Source organism: Heptranchias perlo, chromosome 1 (genome assembly GCF_035084215.1).
Source record: "Heptranchias perlo isolate sHepPer1 chromosome 1, sHepPer1.hap1, whole genome shotgun sequence".
Taxonomy (NCBI): Eukaryota; Metazoa; Chordata; class Chondrichthyes; order Hexanchiformes; family Hexanchidae; genus Heptranchias; species Heptranchias perlo.
In genome coordinates this window covers 117,150,657-117,172,226 of record NC_090325.1, presented here as the reverse complement: position 1 = coordinate 117,172,226, position 21,570 = coordinate 117,150,657, and the positions used below count along the sequence as shown (strand labels likewise).

Sequence of the window (21,570 nt, the reverse complement as noted above, 5' to 3'; positions counted from 1 at the left end):
TAACCCTTTTTTAAAACAAGTATATCTTTTTTATAAGCAACGGAATAAGCATCACCAATAAATGAACACAGTACGAGAGGGATTTCTGCTCACAGAAACCTTATTTTGACAGGTATTGATCATTTGAAGTTAATGGCAGCTTTCTTACGCCAAACTAGACAAGAGTTTGCAAAAGCCAACTGGTCTGGCATCCAAAGGTTTGCTTAGGTTTGTATTGCATTGCCAGGAAAGCTATGGCAGTATAATTCAATACTTAATGACTTCCTGAGGTAAATCTCCAATGCTCGATTCTAATCCACTACGCGTATTATCAGGATACCATCTCACACTGGAAAATATTTTAATAAAGTACTTCCCTGTGACTGAATAGTGCATGATAGAACTGAGCCTCATTATAATTCTCTCAGTATCAATCCAATCTCTGGTATAAGGTTACTGGCCTAGGCTCCTGCCTTTATCGTGTTCAATTTTGTGCTGCGACATTCACTATGCAATGCATTATAAAATGCAAATATTTAGCTTCTTAGAGCTGTGTTGTAATGAGGGTGGTTGTACATAACTTAGGTTTTATTTCAATCCGATTTCAGTGAAAAAACAATTAAAGCAAATTCATAGAGGAAGCTATTAAGGCAATTTTAGCTTTAGAGCAGGGGATAACATATCAAGACATTATTTCTGCAGTAAAGTTGATTTTCTTTATTACTGGAATCACATTATTACTGAGGAAAAATGACAAGCGCAGTTGTTTTAGTCAGGCTATTTACAAGATGAGCGGAGCCACAGAGCGACTGGATGCATGTTTAAGCATATGATTCCTCACACAGTGATTTCCTGACCTCAGGTGACCCATTGGGGGAGGCACTGAGTGGAGGCCCAATTCTTTTCTGTGATTTAGTGTTCTGGTGCACTGAAATGCAGTCCAAAACAAACAACCTCCACTTTGCCAAATACTTCTGATCAAAAAAATCCAAGATCAGAGTGATTAAATGCTGCTCCTGTATATCATACACATATATATAATTTTAAACATTTGCTGCATTACTCAATTGTTTGCCGCATTACTCAATTGTGCTTTGATCCTTGACGAACGTAACCATGGCCACAGATCTCATTCAGATCAATGTACATATGTTTTAGTAATCTGATATCTGCCACAAAACACTTTACAGTGCACAATTTATTGTCTGGCTCTTTCTCAAAGCGAAGACCTTCACTTCAGCATTGTATCTTTACCATGAGCATTTTGAAATGTTTTTCCATTAAAGGCATCTGCCTGCAGTCTGTTTGTGTCACCGAGAGTTGAGAGTACCCGGGAACAAATAGATGACATTCGCTAACTGCAAACGAGAATCAAGGAAACATTCACATCTGCTGCTGAGCGTGGTCCACAACTTGGCAGCCTTCATAAGATATTAAAATAAGGCTGAGTGTGACAGCGTGGCACCGCCTCACGTGTCTCTGATAACAAGTCTGTTACTGAAGTCAGACTTTTTTTTTTAAAAGGGCAAGAGTAAAGTACAAAACAAAACAAAAAACTCGTGCAACAACAAAACTTTTAAAATAGCATCATTTTCAATGTGATTTTGTGGTTTACGATCCGAAGCTTGGAGGTACTGTAGAGCTGATATGATGCCAAATCTTACCCAGTTGCTCATTATTTATGATCTCATATGCCTTTTACTTCAAACAAACAGTCTCTAATTACAGCTTTAAATCTAACCCTATTTTAAAATCGTAAATTTCAATATTTACCCACTAAAAAAAAATTCTTTGTTAAACATTATAATTTTCTGCTGTGTTGTGAAGAAATCCAGCTAGTAGCATTGCAGTTTTGATATTACTGGTAACAGCTGGGTGGATGAGAATATAGTAAGACAGTAATGTTTTGCGCAAGAGACCATTAGTGCATCAAGCCTATCCTTCCAAACCTCCCATCAGGTTTCTTACTCTGATTCTAGAACTAATCGCCCTGTCTCCCCTTTACAATCGGGAATTCATTCAAATCTCTTTTAAACTCTGCCATGGTTTTCTGGTTCACCACCCCCACGGGTAACCTTTCCACAATTCTATCACCTATTTACGAAAAAAAATGTGACCTGAATTTCTTAGTTTTCTTTGACACCTTTAAATTTAAACTGTTTACTATTTGCCTTAAATCCTGTGCCCAACATAAGAACTTTTTCTTGGCTCCAAATTCTCTATCTCCTTAAAGATCTTAAAGATCTTCATCGAGTCCTTCATCATGCTCCTCTTCTCCAGGGAGTAAAGTGCAGGGTAGACAATTTTTCTCATAACTCAAACCTCTTTGTTCAAGAATCAGCTTTATAGCCCTCCTCTGGGCTCCTCCAAAAATTTGATCGGGACCAAAATTGAACATTGTACTTCAGATACAACTTCAAAATTGCTTCCTTTGAGTCACACCCATAGCTACGCATTCCAATATTTTATTTGCTTTCTTGTCCACTTGAAAACACGGAATCACTGGTTTTAAAGACCTCTCCAGCAAAACCCACAGATTTATTTCTTACCCTATTACTTCAAGCATGTTACCATTTAACATGTGCTCCACATTTTTCCTTCTATCTAATTTCATGACTTTACACTTGTCTGTGTTGATTCTGTCTGTCACCTCTCTGCCCAATGACCTAGCTAGTCTAGATCTCTTTGGTTGTCATGGTCGCCCAGTGGTTAGCATTGTTGGCTGCTGCACCCAATTTGGTGTAATCCACACACAATGAACAATAATTTGTGTTCTTTGTTGTAAGAACATAAGAGATAGGAGCAGGAGTAGGCCATCCGGCCCCTCGAGCCTGCTCCTATAAAAAAAACAAGTGAGCTGAACACCATTGCCTATGGCAACTAGTTTCCACTCTAATAACTCCCTGCCCTTTGCTGATTATCTTTCAGCCATGCATCAATCCAGCCTAATGCTTAGTTATTTACCCCATGGGCACACAACTTGTCACTTGTTATGTGAGACAGTGTCAAGTGCCTTCCTGAAATCCAAGTAGGCAACATATTCTGCCTCACCCTTATCCACCAGATCAGTAACCGCCTTAAGGAAACCCAGTAAATTGGTCAGACACAGCCAGCCCCTCCTGAATCCATGCTGACTCTCTCTAATCAGACCCTTTCCTTCCAGATGATCCCTTATGTTATCCCTTGTCAAAGTGTTGAAGACTTCCCCACAATCAAAGTAAGACTGAAATTTGAGGGCTTATCTCTTGCCCCTTTATATTGTCAGTTTAGTATTTGCAGATGGACAAGAAATGCAGATAAAATGTTGGAATGCATTGCAGTGGTGTGACTTGTAAGTCAAAGGAGATGATATAGAAGTTGTATCTGGCATTGGTGAATCACATCTGGAGTACAATGTTCAGTTTTGGTGTCTCTATATTAGAGGAAAGATGTAAATGATTACATTTGCTCCCTTCTACTTCATTGAGACATTACTTGATTCCAGTCACCATTGAAAGATAGTAGTGCGAGGTTTTGTAATCTCCTCAGCTAACTCCAACGGAACTCTTGGATAGAAGTTATTAAAGCCTGGAACATTGTTTACCTTAGGCTTCCTAAAACTTTCTAATATGATTTCCCTTGAGATTCCGATGGTTTACAGCCTGTTTTCTTCCTTAAATTCCACTCTCAACTCAGGCATCTTGCCCCCCTTTGTTTTTACCACTGAAAAATAACCAAATAGTGATTTAGTAATTCTGTCACTATGTCCTAATATACTACCTCTCCACTACCACTCATAAATGGCCCAGTGTGCCTCTTTCAGTGCATTCTGGGAACAGTGTCATTGTTTGTACTGTGAAGCTGTACAGCGTAACTTTCCAGAGCGAAATTATACTCTGTTAAAGGGGAGCTACTTTGAATGTTAAGTACTTGCCCCCTTCAAAAAAAGGAAGTGTTAAAAACGATTGCTTATGTCGATCCTTAACATATGGTCATCTAAGCATCCTCTCTGTTCAACTATGACAATCCCAGTGTTCAAACATAAATAAAAGGCTCAGTACTGATCCTAACTCAGATAAACTACAAATGACTGGAGATGGACACACCCGATACATCACTGAGTGGTACGTCAGTTCCAATTGGGCTGCTTTCAGACCTGTGCAAGATGTATAAAACAATCTTTCTTTAATTCACTTTCTCGAGGAAGTACTTTAGACCATGAAATTTCCCCTTTAAAAACCTAGCTTCCTGGAATACATTTGAATTCATACCACAAGACAAGGAACCTGTTGACTAGTAAGTGCAGTTTAAGTGCCATTTTTCTTTCTTTCTGGAGAAGGTATGGATGGGTGAGGGTGATAAACATTCCTCAATATCAATATATGTTACTTTCTTATTACAATTCTAATCAACATGACTTAAGGCTACATCTATGGTAATCAAACTTCCTGTTAAAACTCAGTGGCAACGTCAACAAAGATAGAACATAGCAAATTTGTCAGACGTTGATTAAAGATAATATTTTTTCTGTTAAAATAGTAATCAAAAGCCCCAAGTGAATGAGAAGTTGTTCATTTGTTAAAAATTAGTCAGCATTCAATCAGTAAGAGGAAGGGATGCTACTTTTAAGCAAATTTATATTCACTGTGCCTCTAATACATCAAATTTAAATACGATTCATTTCATTTTACTTTTTGTGATTTTTGAATTCGTCAAAGGCACATCCAGTGGCAATGCCACGCACTCCAAGGTTAGGCACGCCATGGATTAAATGCAAAATAAAGCTTCTTTAGAATAAAGCAACAACAAAGTTTTCAACTCCAACCTCAAACACATTCCCAAATAAATCCGTATTGAATTTCCATTTTCAACAACCATGTGCCTTATGCCCTGTTTCAGCACTTAATTATTGTCCGTTTTAACTTGTGTGTGCGAAGAAACGAGTTGAGGCTGTCCAAACTGATTTCACTCATTACATTCAGCAGAGAGAGGAGATTTCATCCATAACAATATCGGCTGGATTCAAACCCACGTCACGGGTGAAAGGATAATGGACTAGAAATTAGTTGATGCTGCAATTTAAAAAGGAAGCCAGCCATTCCTTCCTAGATTCTTATGACCTAGAGTCAGAATTTGCTAGCCTCTAATTGAACTCATGAGTTCCCAATTACTTGCTTTTGCCTGTTTGGGTCAGTTGCCCACACGGAGTACTTGAGCAATGGTGTTAAAGGGACAGCTTAAACACATCTCCAATTTACCAGCCAAATGCCACAACTGTATTCCAGACTACCTGTGGGAAAAAAACACAGGAGGTCCTCTGTTATGCTTAAAGGAAATAAATAAGAATCTGACCAATGACCTATACAATGGAACCTTTAAATTAATTGACTTATTAAGAACACGAGGATTCTTGCTGGTGAGGGTTGATGGGGGTGTTTTGTCATGATCACTATGGATTCTGTTATACAACAGGATGCTTACACAATTAAGGCACATTAAACAACTATGCCTCAGTTGCACTGGTAGTTTTATATTCACCCCTAACAATGACACTCTGATTTCCTTTGAAACTGCACAGTGCAGGGAGCGCTGAGATTTGGAGGAAACTGGGGACCTCAGTGTTTCATTTCACCTGGTTTCAAATGCTTAAATCTGCTTACCACCACTACTCTACCAGCCCGTGGAGGAGAAAGACCAGTCGAAAAAACAGTTTCTATCCACCATGTCCAATGCTATCCAACAATCTCAGGGGCATTCTGCCTGCTCCAGAAATGACACTATTGTTTTGTGTTGTGGGCCCATGCCCGTAATAACTTGATTGTACTCACTCACTCTCCAAAGGAACGGCAGATAATCTTAAATTACTACTTTGAGTCAGGGAGGAAACCATGGCGTAGCTTTCCAATAAAATGATGGGATTTCCAGGGAGAGTTGAAGAAATATTATGAATGCTAGAAATTACAAATAAGAAAGTAATGGAGAAGCTGAAGGCACTGGGCATCTGACCCGACCCAGATGGATGGCACACTAGTGTACTTAAGGAAGTGGCCACTGAATTCAGTCAGCTACTGGTGGGCATGTATTGGAAGCCAGATTTGAGAGAGGCAGGCAGTGAAGCCAGGGGCACCTTACTGCCCACCACGGACCTTCAAGGCCATTACTGCTGCGGCAGGCCTCTTTGGCAGTGGCTGCATTTCCATCGCTGGTTCTGAATGCAGATCCCTGCCGAAGGGCTGCCGCCTTCTTGGGGAATGTTAGGCCAATGCTAATGTCCTGAACCCAGAAATTAGCTTCTGTCAGTCAGAGCACAGTGTGTGGGCACAGCACCTGACCCGCACCCAACCTACTAGCAATATCATAACGAAAAACTATGGTGCCGAAACTCGTGGGAAGTGATTCTGGCAGCACCTGCTAGTGTCCTTCAGTGCTGAGCCCACCAGAATTGTGCAGGGTCAGCAGAAGGGTACCATGTCACGACAAGTACATCTCGGGCTCCTGCCTGCCGCATGCTGCCAGATACCTTAGCCTCATCTCACCAGGCATGCCAAGCTGCAGGATTATCCTGGTCCTATATGGGTCAGGTAAATGGGAACTTCCAGCATAGGCCCCAGCACTGGCTTTGTAAAGGACATGCGGGGACTCCACCCTGTACAAAGCTAAGACTGAAATCCCAAATCAGTCAATGGAAATGAAAATCCGGAGAGATGTATAACGGATGGCTGATCCGATATCACCCGATGAACAAGAAAGTAACGGATAAGCTGAAGGCACTAAAGGGAGGACCAGGCATCCAGCCCAGATGGACTGCACACTAAGGTTCCACGCGCGATGTGTTTTGGGAGCAATAACAAGGAATAGTATTAAACAATTAATGGAAAAATGCTGAAAGATGTGAAGCAATAGAGAGACATGGGTTCACATACATAATTCATTGAAAGTCTGAGTGCAGGTAGGTCAAGACATTAAAACGACCAACAGCATTTTGGTTTTATAAATGGGGCATACAATACAAGAGTAAAGAAGGAGAGTGTAGACTCACCATAATGATATCAGGGATGGAAAACTATTGTTATGAGAAGAGACTTGATGGCCCCGATATTTACGGGGAGGCGGGGAGGGAGGCGGGGGAGGGAGGTGGGAGCGGGAGGGGGTTGGTGGAGTTTTAACGGCTGGGAAACCCACACATTCAGGGAAGGCGCAATTTAGAGGCTAGCTGGATTTCGGACGGGAAGGCCTGCAGCACAACGCCGCAGCCAGGGAGCGGTGAGGAGAGAGGGAGGGAGAGGTCTTTGGGGTGGGGCGGGGGGGAGAAATTGTGGTGGGGGGAGGGGGAAGACATCGGATCGTGGGTTGGCCTGGAGAACAGGTGCGGGCTTCAGATTGAGGGGGTGGGTGTCGTCTGATTGTGAGGAGGGGGGTCGATCGCTGCAGATTAGCTTGGAGGGCAGGGGGAAAGCACTCCTGCTCCTCCTGGTCCACAAGCTGTGCTATAAAAAGCACTTACTTGCTGGATCCAGCCCTTCTCGCCTCCCTTCAGCTGCCAGGTTTCCCAAGCTCTGAGAAACCTGGCCCGCAGCCGTTAAAGAGAAAAGGCTGCCAAAATCTGAGGCACACAGCCTCATTAACATATTTAAATTGCTGACCTGCCTTACGAGAGCAGGTTACTCACCTGGTCCCCAACCCGCCCCGGTTAAAACAGAAGTGGGTGCGTTCGTGGCAAGTTGGGGTCGGGTTTCAGATTTTTACGAATTTAATGCCCGCCCCAGCCCCTCTCCCACCTGTCCTGGGGTGTTAAAATTCCCCCTGATATTCCTGAGGGTAAATTTTCGTCTTCACCATCTGGGCAGTAATCTAGTGGAGCAGATCGCCCGCCTGTTGTAGAACCCGCCCAATTTTTGTTCCATTAATTTAAATGAAATGAAAATCAGCCGCTTTCTGTCAAGGTTGGGCGATCCATTTTGCCAGATTACCGCCTCTGCAGTGAAGACAAAGATTTACTCCTTGGACCACCTCCACAACAGCAGAGATTTTATCGAGGCACAGTTTGATAGATTTGACCGTGAAAGGCTACTTCTTCTGGTGGTGAGGGGGGTCATGAACTTAAAATTGTCACTAGGAAAGTGAGGAGAAATTTGTACATACAATCTGGTATCTTAGGTAATGACTGACAGGGTTTATAAAATCCATTTGAATGAAATGAGATGACATTTTTAATTATGGACACTATCAGTAAAGAGAACATTTAAATCCTGTCACAAATGGGCATAACGAGATAACTTCAAATCCAGCATAATCTAGGTTTTAAAAAAAGAGGTGCTGCATCTTTATGTATCTCATTGGGGCATTCCCTGGAGAGGTCATAAGATGTGATATAAATGCAATTTCTTCTTTTAGATCGAAGTTTGCTGACTGTGCTTAAATAATTAAATTAAGAGAACCAGCAGAATTGGACGATTAAGGAAATGCGCCAGCTGTGACTTAATGGCACAACATTTCTGGGGCAAAAAAAGCTGATGAAGAAAAAAAACTGACTATTTCTAACTGATCGTGCTTCTGTAATTCTGGATAAAACTGAGATATGTCCAGTATTGAAGTAGGTAACTGAATGAAGTTGGAGAATTTCAGTCGTATTGGTGTGTGAGTCACAGTAGGGTATAAGTTCATCTTTAACGTTGGTACATAACGGGCGATCGCGAATCGGCAGATCATTTTACAGCCCGCCTGATTTTCTTCTCCATTGAAGTCAATGGAAAACAAAATGAGGCGGAGTGCAAAACAGGCTGCCGATTCGCAATCACCCGGACTGCGCTACCGCCCGAGGTGAATACAGTGTCAGAGGCAATTTTCTTCTGCACTATTTATTTCAGCAACGCTTGAGGCATTTTTTGTCAGTTTTAAAGGAGCGCCTTTGGGTTTTTTTTCCTCATTTATTTACAACATGTAGATATACAAGATGCAGTTACTTAAATTGGGGTACAAACTGGGCCCAGACTCCGCACTGTGCAACCAGTGTGTGGCCGGGGATCGATAGAAATTGTCTCTCGGTCCCCATCAATATACCTGGGGTGAGCTGCCAGTGCTGGTTGCCCCTCCACAGACAGCTTGCTCGAGGAAAAATGTCTACTTAGGGCTGCCTGCCCTGCCGGTAGCGGCCGTCTGTTAAATCCTGTGAGGGGGATGGACCGAGATTCGGATGGGGAGGCGATCGCAACCACTGTGGAGTCAGGTGAGCACTCCTGCCTCTGCTGGCTCCGCAAGAGGCTATCCCACTGCTAATTTAAAAGCTTTGCACCTATTTTACCTCTGAAAAACAGGCACCACGCATATCAATTTCTACCCCATTATGTCAAACAAATATGAATTTGAAAATGATACACATTTGTTTTTGCTCTTCTCAGTTCCCAAAAAAAGAGTTTTTCTAATAGAATGACACAGTTTGACAATACTTCAAATTCTCTGCTGATGTTGCACCATATACTTTGACAGATGGGAAATGTCACTTGGGTTAATGTGACGTTGATGATGTTGGTTGAAGCCTCAAGGAGGTGCTATTTTAGTCTTTGCAATGTCAGTATTCAATTCTTTTAGAAACTTCAACTGCCTTGAACCAGCACCACTGTGAAGTTTGTAATATTAACATATTTTCCATCTCTCATAAACACTGGGTGGGGGTTGGGGGGTGGGCGATGGGGGAGAATATAATTGCTATGTTCACTAATTTTAGTGAAAATGTTAACCTGAGTATAAAGTAATACTCCACTGGAGAATTTACAGAAAAAAAACCAACCTGTTTTATTATATTTTAATGTAACACATTAAGAAAAAGGTGAATAACCCTAAAATATTTGAAACAATATTTACATCTCTATAAAACAGAAATAGAGAAGGGTAGGAACAGTACAGAAGTGCTAAAGCCCAAGACTCTTCTGTTCTGGGAACCCAAGTACAATTTCAAGTCAAGGATGGAATTTCAAATGTCATCGTCTTCAGTTGATGGGTTTTACGAATTGTTCTTTTTATTTCAAAATCAACTTTATTCATAACATTTGTAAAGGTACATAAAATGCAATTCAGGTCATGCTTCAAACAATACAATACAAGTCATACAATTTGCAACGGTACATACAGTACAAAACAATGGTCCCAGTACAATCAATAGTTATGCACCATATATTGTAAATACAGTTCATGACACCCTAGGGTGCCTCATTGCATTACAGTCGTTACCGGTTACCGAAACAGTACATTTCGTTCCGTTCATTTATCGTTTTACATTCTGCCCGAGGGAGTTTTTCCCTGATTCCAGCCCCTCAGTATACAATGGTGAGAGGGCTCTAACTGGTGGCCTTTCCCCATACAGCCTTTGCGTAGGTCGCACCTCGCCTTAGTGTGCTCCGCAGCACGTACTCCTGCACCTTGGAGTGTGCCAGGTGGTAACACTCGGTCGTGGACAGCTCCTTCAGCTGGAAGACCAGCAGGTTTCGGGTGGACCAAAGGGCCTCCTTCACTGAGTTGATGGTCTTCCTGCCGCAGGTGATATCTGTCTCGGTGTGCGTCCCGGGGAACAGTCCATAGAGCACAGCGTCCTGTGTTACTGAACTGTTTGGGATGAACCAGGACAGATACCAATGCATCTCTCTCCACACCCTCTGTGCGAAGGGGCAGCCCATCAGGAGGTGGAAGACGGTCTCCTCCCCGCCACAGCCTCGAGGTGGACCTGAGGTTCCATGCGCATTGGAAGGATCACACTGGGAGAGCCCTTCTCACCACCATCCAGGCTACATCCTGGTGCCTGTTGGTCACTTCCGGCGATGAGCTGTTCTGCCAAATGGTCTCGACCGTCTGGTCCGGCAAGGAACCAATCGAGTCCACACTCTCAGTTCCTTGCAGGACTTTGAGAACGTTTTGTGTCGATCACTGTCTGACGGCCTTGTGGTTGAAGGGGTTCCTCATCAGGAACTCCTCCACCTGGGACAGGTGAGGGGAGGGGACGGTTCAGCTCGATGGGACGTCCTGTGCCTGCTCGGCCTGCGTGGCCAGACCCAGCCTTCTCAGTGTGTTGGACAAGTAGAAACCCAGTACGTAGTGATGCTTGATGTTTCCATACTGGGGCTCTACACATATCCTGAGGCAGCTACACACAAAGGAGGCCATCAGGACCAGAGCGGCATTGGGGATGCTCTTCCCCAACTTTGTCTGGGGTCTTGTACATGGTGGTCCTGTGGACGCGTTCTACCTTGGACCTCCAGACAAAGTGAAAGATAGCTTGGGTCACTGTGACAGCGGAGTTGTGGGGAGTGGGCCAGACCCTGACCACATAGAGCAACTCCGCGAGTACCTCACACCTTATCACCAGGTTCCTGCTGGTTATGGAGAGGGAGCGCCCCACCCACATACCAAGTTTCTGTTTGGCCTTGGCGATCCGCTCCTCCCAGTTCTTTGTGCAGGCCGGAGGCCCCCCGAACCAGATCCCCAGCACCTTCAGGTAGTGGGACCTGACAGTGAAGGGGACAAAGGATTGGGTCTCCCACCTGCCAAAGAACATGGCCTCACTTTTATTTCGGTTCACTCTGGCCCCTGAGGCCTGCTCGAAACGGTCACAGATGCCCATCAGTGTATGGTCCGACTGCTGGTCGGAGCAGAAGACGGTGACGTTGTTCACATTTAGGGAGGCCTTAACCTGAGAGCCTCCACTGCCTGGGATCGTCTCCCCCCCCGATACCTCTGTCCTTCCTGATAGATGTGGCAAATGGCTCGATACAACATACGAACAAGACCGCAGAGAGATGACAGCCCTGCCTGACTCCAGATCAGATCTGACTCCCATCCATTGATTAGGACTGTGCTATGGATGTCCGCATTGGGCAGTCGGATCCAATCGTGGATTCCCTCCCCAAAACACATTTTGGAGAGCACGTCCATCATGTACATGTGGGATATTCTGTCAAAGGCCTTCTCCTGGTACAGGTTGATGAGGCAGGTGTTCGCCCCCCCTGTCCTGCATGTAGGCAATCATATCCCTGAGCAGCACAAGGCTATCAGAGATCTTCCTGCCGGGTACAGTACAGGTCTGGTCCGGGTGAATCACCCGTTCCAGAGCAGACTTGAGCCTGTTGGCGATGGCCTTAGACAGAATCTTGTAGTCGACATTTAGCAAGGAAATGGGCCGCCAATTTCTGATTTCTTCCCTCTCCCCCTTCTGCTTGTAGATGAGGGTGATGATTCCTTTCCTCATGGACTCTGACATGCTGCCTGCCTGAAATGTTGTTAATTGTTGAGGTGGGCGAGGTAGAGCACCGAGGAGCAGTATAACATTACATTGGAGGAAGGATAAGCCTCAACCCATAGAAACTAACCCCCTTTTGACCAATTGTGAGTATTGATGGCAACCACAAAGGACGTTCCAGATGTACTGCCCCATCCTTTCAGGTGAAGGACCTGAGCAGAAATAGTTTGCACAACTAGGGTTCGTAAAAGAGGAAGAAGGGGAGGGGAGATTGGAAAAAAGGCATTTTTAGAGAAAACTGCAAGGCTTTTGTAGATATGTGTTTTGTTTCTTGAACATTAATTAGATACAGCTAATTTGCGTTAGATAGAATCCGTTAGGAATAATTTAAAAGAACACTCATTTAAATAATAAATAATTACAAAATAATTGACACACTTAATTCTAACACCCGACATTGTAAAATGATTAATATTGTATGTGGTAAAGATCTCTGATGTTTTGAATTGCACTTCACTTGAATTGGGTAAGCGCAGAAAAGCCATCTGGGTCGAACAGTTCCCTCATTTGACTTATATGAGAACAAAGTTGCTCATAACATAACCAGGAACAGAAATAATAAGTGTGGTAAACAGTAAATAGGTTTGAAATGAATATGCACACATTCGGACTGGTTTTACCATGTGATCCTCAGCTGCTGTGCTAACAGCTTCAGTCCCTGGCGAGATCATTTACGTGATCACAGAACATGTTCAGCTTTCCCTATTCTGTAAATGGGTGTTATATACTTAAATGTTCATAGATACGAAGATAAGATTTGGCTTATTTGAAGAATGTTGACAGTCATATTTGTGGAGAAACTGGTGAGTGAGTGTTTACATTGAGTGTGAATAACAGACTACATGGACATAGAAGAGGGCAAAATAATCTTGTATTGATTTTGTAATATTGCCATTCATCGTAAAGCATGGAATGGATTATTTTCCTACTGCGGTTGAAGAAATCTTTGATCATTTGTTTTCCTTGGCTGGAGCTACCTCTATAAACCTTCAAGCGTGGGTTAGCGCCTCTCCAGGCACCCTGTGGGGAAGTAGGTTATTCTGCAGGGGGATATATGGATGTGTACCTATAATATAAGGTTGTTTGTTTACTCCAAGATGATGTATGCAAATTTATATGTTCCTAATTGGCTGTTGTTTTTCTCTACCAGGAAAAGCTATTAGTCTTATAATGGATGACCACAGTGGCTCCTTGGACAGCCCCCAGTCTGTCCGAGCCAGGCAAAATGTCATTAAATGCGGATGGCTGAGAAAGCAAGGAGGCTTTGTCAAGACTTGGCACACACGATGGTTTGTGCTGAAGGGGGACCAGCTTCACTACTACAAGGACGAAGATGAAAACAGACCACTGGTAAGTAGGCCTGTGTCCAAAGTTGATATGTGATAGCAGGCATCTTTCAAAGGTTTCATTTGAATTTAGTGGAAGTTAGGTAGCAGTGCCCTACTTGAACTGATTAATGAATCATCTCAGGATTGCATGGAACAATGACCGAGTCCGTGGCAGACATTTTTATATTCATTGTTCTTTTACTGCTGCTCTGGGAATTTCACATTCATTTTTTTGTGCATTTTTGTTGAAAGCTTGAAATGATTTTGACAGAGAATTGGTGTGAACTCATTGGTAGCAATTTCTAACTTCTAAGGTTAAAAAAAAGCTGTGAGCAAATAAAAGTATAAATTTACTAGTAATTGCAGTTGGTTAGAGTGCATTTCCAATGCTTTGGAGAAAGTAAATTGCTGACCTTTTTATCTGAAGGTTTATGGGTGACAATAAAGTAAATCCAATGAGGAAACAATTAAAATGGATTAAAATTACCCTAAGTAATGATAAGGAAAGAGGAGTATTTTCTACTGAAGGATTCAATTCTAACACTAAAAAGCAGTTGAAAAATTGGCAACAGGAATCAGAAATGAAACATTAATACAGTGCCATTTGAGGAGAAGGTTATGAATAAGGGGAGAAAACCTGGGAATCAGACCGGAAAAATGACTGTCAGTAAGTTGGCAAACAGAAGCAGGAGCCAGTTTCCAGTGATTAAAGTGAGAGCAGTGTTACAACAGTTAATGTGCTACATGTAAAAATAAATTTTAAAAATGCCACAGACCAGTGGGCGTGAGCTCATTCAAGTCAATCCTCAAGTAGTGAGCTCCTGATTTCAGTCCAACCATTGGAGTAGAAGGTTAATGGAGGATGGGAAATTTCCTACAGGACGGGATGGAAAAATTGGATACTGAGTTATGTGAGGCACCTTTAGTGCAATGCCTGGCATGCACAAGGTTCTCGTTTTGTAAGGTTAACGTTTTGATTTTTTAGATTAGGAATGGACCTCCATTGTGCTGGGAGATCAAAGAGAAAGAAAAACAATAAATTTAAGTGATTCTTTTAATTTATTATGAAAAAATTAAAGACCCAAGAAAAAAAATAAGATATATAAAAGCAGTATATTGTGGTTTGTGCAAAATATTATAATAAGCTGCCATAAATTTAAAATGTCGATGGTAGTCATGATGTGGAGATGCCGGTGATGGACTGGGGTTGACAATTGTAAACAATTTTACAACACCAAGTTATAGTCCAACAATTTTTATTTGAAATCTACAAGCTTTCGGAGGCTTCCTCCTTCGTCAGGTAAATGTTCAGGAGCTCCTCGAAGCCTACGCATTTATACATATAGAACAATACATGGTGTTTACAGACTGCCCCTGCAACTGCCCGTTGCCAAGGCAATCACCGTGTTCAGACAGAGAGGTGTCACCTACAGAACCCCCGAATACACATTCAACAAAAACACAAACAGGAAAAAAAAACAGAGAGAGGCAGAAACATCCGGAAGGCAGAGAAAGCCAGCAAATGACCCATTATATTAAAAACAGATAGCTTTTGTTCGCTGGTGGGGTAACGTGTAGCGTGACATGAACCCAAGATCCCGGTTGAGGCCGTCCTCATGGGTGCGGAACTTGGCTATCAATTTCTGCTCGACGATTTTGCGTTGTCGTGTGTCTCGAAGGCCGCCTTGGAGAACGCTTACCCGAAGATCGGTGACTGAATGTCCCTGACTGCTGAAGTGTTCCCCTCCCAGTCGGGGAACACTTCAGCAGTCAGGGACATTCAGTCACCGATCTTCGGGTAAGCGTTCTCCAAGGCGGCCTTCGAGACACACGACAACGCAAAATCGTCGAGCAGAAATTGATAGCCAAGTTCCGCACCCATGAGGACGGCCTCAACCGGGATCTTGGGTTCATGTCACGCTACACGTTACCCCACCAGCGAACAAAAGCTATCTGTTTTTAATATAATGGGTCATTTGCTGGCTTTCTCTGCCTTCCGGATGTTTCTGCCTCTCTCTTTTTTTTTCCTGTTTGTGTTTTTGTTGAATGTGTATTCGGGGGTTCTGTAGGTGACACCTCTCTGTCTGAACACGGTGATTGCCTTGGCAACGGGCAGTTGCAGGGGCAGTCTGTAAACACCATGTATTGTTCTATATGTATAAATGCGTAGGCTTCGAGGAGCTCCTGAACATTTACCTGACGAAGGAGGAAGCCTCCGAAAGCTTGTAGATTTCAAATTAAAATTGTTGGACTATAACTTGGTGTTGTAAAATTGTTTACAATAAATTTAAAAGAAAGCCACATGTTGTTCAGGAAGGGGCTGACCCTCAGGAAATTAAAGTTTCACAGAAATTAATTAAGCTGCCCAGCTCCTTTCAAGGCCGCAGAGTTATCCACGATTTGAGTTTCATGAGACGATTATGAAAAGATGATGGGTAGCTAAGAAGCTTATCAACTTACATGGTGTATAGTGAGTTCTATTAATTATATTAATGTTTATTAATATGAGGCTTCAGATCATTGTTTTTTGGTAATGTGTCCAATTCTCCCCCTGATTTTAATTTAGTTTTTTAGTCATTTGCAATGGGCGATACAAGTGATCATGTGATTAGATTCTGTGAGGTCGTGGACATTGTGACAAAGTACAGTGCACTGCTGTCTTTCTGGAACTGTTGACAGTTTGAGGCTACATTTGAAGAGTTAACTTGTACAAAACTGTGCTGGTATCATGTTTAATGTTTAATTTCAATCCAAAATCACTTTAAAAAGTTTAAAATTGTAAAGTTTTTAAGGTAAAGAAGTTTCTACATATATGATGGATACCTTGGTGTTCATAACAGTTGAAAGGATAAACAAAATTCATCCTGCAGCTCAGTGGAGGCATAAATCACACCAGAAAACTCTTTGTACTTTGTGTATTTTTTCTACCAAAGCTTACACTTTCCCTAGTTATTCATCACAGCATGTTAAACGTCAACCCATTCTATATTAATTCACCCAAAGGTACCTTGATTCTGACCCTGGGCGCAACAACATAAAAGAAGCTTCTTCCTTACAACTGCATTCCTGAGATGAAGCAGTTTAATCAAAAATCATTAATATTGAACTTTCTCAAGACCTTAATATCAAGATCAAGGCCTTTTTTTTTAGCAATTCATTTAGGTAATCGATTGGTTTTACATTAACACAATGTTGGCTAGTGGACAGAAAGCAGAGAGTAGTGGTGAAGGTTGTTTTTCAGACTGGAGGGAAGTATGCAGTGGTGTTCCCCAGGGGTCAGTATTAGGATCGCTGCTCTTTTTGATATATATTAATGACCGGACTTGGGTATAGAGGATATAATTTCAAAGTTTGCAGAAGGCATGAGACTTGGAAATGTAGTAAACAATGTGGAGGATAGTAACAGACTTCAGGAGGACAGAGACAGACTGGTGAAATGGGCAGACACATGGCCGATGAAATTTAACGCAGAGAAGTGTGAAGTGATTCATTTTAGTAGGAAGAATGAGGAGAGGCAATATAAACTAAATGGTACAATTTTAAAGGGGATACAGGAACAGAGACCTGGGGGTGCACATACACATATCTTTGAAGGTGGCAGGACAAGTTGAGAAGGTTGTTAAAAAACATATGGGATCCTTAGCTTTATTAATAGAGGCATAGAGTAAAAAAAAAGCAAGGAAGTTATGCAAAACCTTTATTAAACACTGGTTAGGCCTCAGCTGGAGTATTGTGTTCAATTCAGGGCACCATACTTTAGGAGGGATGTCAAGGCCTTAGAGAAGGTGCAGAAGAGATTTATATAAGAACATAAGAAGTAGGAGCAGGAGTAGGCCATACGGCCCCTCAAGCCTGCTCCACCATTCAATAAGATCATGGCTGAACTTCTACCTCAACTCCACTTTCCTGCCCGATCCCCATATCTCTTGGATTTACTAGAATGGTGCCAGGGAGAAGAGACTTTAGTTTTGCGGAGAGATTGGAGAAGCTGAGGTTGTTCTCCTTAGAACAGAGAAGGTTAAGAGGAGATTTGATAGAGGTGTTCAAAATCATGAATGGTTTTGACAGAGTAAATAAGGAGAAACTGTCTCCAGTGGCAGAAGAGTCGGTAACCGGAGGACACAGATTTAAGGTGATCGGCAAAAGAAACAGGCGACATGAGGAAACATTTTTTTATCCAGCGAGACTGGAATGCACTGCCTGATAGGGCGGTGGAAGCAGATTCAATAGTAACTTTCAAAAGGGAATTGGATAAATACTTGAAGGGAAAACATTTACAGGGCTAGGGGGAAAAGAGCAGGGGAATGGGACTAATTGGATAGCTCCCAGTGCATAACGCAGAACCTACCAGACAACAGACAAACAAGCGGAAAAAGAGGAAGAACTCAGCAAGCAGCACCTCAAACATCAGTGCAGGAAACACCAACAGCACGTATAGCAAGAGAAAGAGCCCAGCAGGGAATTTCAGTCTCTCCAGTCAGGTACCTGTAAGCATCTCCTTTCACTTCTGTGTCTGGATAGTACTAACCTATCCATTAGTTACTCAAAAGTAAAATTAAATAGTCCCTTTCTTTTAGACAATATGTTCAATGTATTTGGCAAAAGAACCAAAGGCGACATGAGGAAAAACTTTTTTGTGCCGTAGTTATGATCTGGAAAGCACTGCCTGAAAGGGAGGTGGAAGCTGATTCAATCGTGGCTTTCACAAAAGAATTGGCTAAATACTTGAAGGGAAATAATTTGCAGGTCTATGGGGAAAGTGCAGGGGAATGGGACTAACTAGATTCCTCTTAAAGAGCCGGCATGGGCTCAGTGGGCCGAATGGCCTCTTTCTGTGCTGTAACCATTCTATGATTCTATGATGCTTTCAAAGAGTTGGCACAGGCATGATGGGCCAAATGGCCTCCTCCTGTGTTGTACCTACTATGATATCATGAATGTGACAGCTCTCACGGATTTTGAGGTGCTCTTGCAAAACCCAAAGAGGCTAATCTGAAGTAAATATGGGGTCTACAAATTCTGCTCTTTTTTTTGGCAGAAATCTAGCAGACTGAGAATGGAAGCATAGAAAATTAGGGTGGAACCTGATCCCGTGGGGTTTCATTCCTTTCTGGCACCAATTCGGGGTGGGGGGGTGGGCAGGGACTTCTTCCACTCAACACCCCCCATCCCAGTATCTGGTGGGATCCTAGGTTCCTTCTTCATGCAGACCTCTTACCTGTGGTAAATATGCCTGCATAAATAGGTACATTTACTTCCCGGGCCAGATTAGTACATACATATTGCCATTCCTTCATTGTCACTGGGTGAAAATCCTGGAATTCCCTTCCTAATACCTTTGTGGCAATATATGCCGTTTTGACAGCATTACCCACAACCTAAGAACAAAAAAATCTTCAGCATTGACTGTGACTTAGCGAATCGAAAGTTTAGTTTACAAACGGGAATTTCTGTTTTGCAGAATATAGAAGCATGATCACTAATGGATCTTGGAGGAATATGGGGGCTAACATTCCTGACTACAGTAATTATAGTGAAAAAGTAGGTGTGAGTAAAAAGTGGTGCAAGGGAAAGATTTTGAAGGATCACCACAGGTCCAGGCAGAGCTAAGAGGAGCTTAAAGATCCACCTGTTGGTCAAAAGAGCTGAAAAGCAAAACAAAAGAAAAATAAAAAATGTTGATTAAACAAGTTAGCAAATTAATCTTTTTGTCATCTATTCTATTTTGCCTTTAAAAGCAACTGATCAGCAGTGGACGATCCAGATATTTCTAGGAGGGATGCCAGTGCTGCAGGTCCAAGATTTGTTTTCTGGATCAGTTGGGGGGCCCAGAGGCATGCTAATAAAATGTTTTTTTTATAATAAATAAAAACAGAAAATGCTGGAAACGCTCAACAGGTCAGGCAGCGTCTGTGGAGAGAGAAACAAAATTAATCTTTCATCAGAACTTTTGTTTGTTTTTATAGTTGGTCATGAAATGAACTCTATGACCCAATATTACCTTTTCATATTGCAAAAATATTATTTTGAAACTAAGTTGAACATTTTCCTATAAAACGCGATGAATGCAAATTTCATGACTAACATTTCCAGTATTCACATTTTAGAGTGAATCAAAATGCCTGGTTATAAAACGAATGGACTTCAGCCCATGAATGAGAGGAAGTTTTGAATTAAGTCTGTAAAATCCAATCAGATATGTTTTTCGCTTTAGCTGGCATGATCATTGCTGGATGGATGGACATACTAATAACAGTACAAAATAAATGTTCCTGCTCCTGGAAAGTAGATTGTTAAAGTCAGTAGAGGCCTGTGATTGAAATACTGAAGCTGGGGGCTTCAATTTATGTGCAGATTGTGGTTGATAGGTAAAGGCAGAAACCTGAGCTTCATGTCATTTCAACTTTAATACAGTTTTACTGCACAATAAATAAAATGAGTGCAGATGATACATGTCCCAGACTATAAGTGATAAGGGGGATGCAGCCACATTCCTGACACTGGTTACTTGGATATGGAAACTGCCTACAGGGAATAACCTTGGGGGAACATTTACTCTGTGCACTATTGTGGTAAAACTGCAAATGTGTTGTAAGGAATGCACTTGCAATTTAACTAGAATTAGTGCAGAAGAGCTCTCCCACCCTGGAATCCTGCCTGAGCAGCACTTCCACATAACTTCTTCCAGTTTCAAAAATCTCGACAATTTGAAGATGGTCAATGCTTTGAAGTCTGATCTCAACATTATGTTGTCGAATGGACAAGTGGTGGAAGTTTACTGCAGATGAGATGAAGTCAGCAACAAAGAACACCCATCGAATAAGTAGAATAACAGAAAATGGGTTTTATTTTAGAATACAGTATCAACCATAAGAGTTTTGAAAAATATTTTTCTTCCCATCTGTAATTCTAATATAGTGGCCCCAGAAAATGTGCGGCCGTCCTGGCGTACTCCGACCAACTTTGACAGGAGTACGCTGGAACGGCTGGAAACTTGGCTGCGACCCAGATATGTTGGATTCCGGCCTTAAGTTGAGCATGGCACAATGGCCTCCACCCGTCCCAAACATGGCCATCAGCAAACGATGGGGGGGAGGCTGGGATGACAATCCCGTCGTCAGAAGTTCCCACATCCTGTGCACTCAGTGGGACATAGCACATGCTTGGCGGAGGTACCCGTGGGCAGACCAGTGGTGGAACATCAGCTAATTAGGAAACCTACACCTGATCCTGGAAAGTCCACCAACGATATTGTTTCTCGTCAGGCGTGATCCTGATGTAATTGCTGGGATCGCAGTCCCGCAGAGTTTTGGGACCAGTGTTCTTAAGTTAGAATCGTAGAATCATAGAATGATGTAGCACAGAAAGAGGCCATTTGGCCCATCGTGCCTGTGCCGGCTCTTTGAAAGAGCCATCCAATTAGTCCCACTCCCCTGCACCTTCTCCATAGCCCTGCAAATTTTCCCCCTTCAAGTATTTATCCAATTTTCTTTTGAAAGTTATTATTGAATCTGCTTCCACCACCTTTTCGTGCATCTCATTCCAGATCATAACAACTTGCTGCGTCATGTCGTCTCTGTTTTTTTTGCCAATTACCTTAAATCTGTGTCCTCTGGTTACCAACCTTTCTGCCACTGGAAACAGTTTCTCCTTATTTACTCTATCAAAATCCTTCAACATTTTGAACACCTCTATCAAATCTCCCCTTAACCATCTCTGGTCTAAGGAGAACAACCCCAGTTTCTCTAGTCTTTCCATATAACTGAAGTCTTTCATCCTTGGTACCATTCTAGTAAATCTCTGTACCCTCTCTAAGGCCTTGACATCCTAAAGTGTGGTGCCTAGAATTGAACACAATACTCCAGCTGGGGCCTCTATTTATAAAGCCCAGGATCCCGTATGTTTTTTAGCAGCCTGATCAACTTCTCCTGCCACCTTCAAAGATTTGTGTACGTTCACCCCCAGATCTCTCTTTCCCTGCACCCCCTTTAAAGTTGT

General features: G+C 42.5%; 1 protein-coding gene across 1 annotated transcript in view; it reads left to right on the top strand.

Moving 5' to 3' along the window:
- Positions 1-21,570, top strand: part of arhgap24 (Rho GTPase activating protein 24) — a 403,142-nt gene that overhangs the window by 53,259 nt on the left and 328,313 nt on the right. The window contains exon 2 of the mRNA XM_067990483.1: positions 13,395-13,594. Within this exon, the coding sequence (XP_067846584.1) occupies positions 13,415-13,594 (180 nt within the window). The 5' untranslated portion in view covers positions 13,395-13,414. The remainder of the gene's footprint in view (positions 1-13,394; positions 13,595-21,570) is intronic.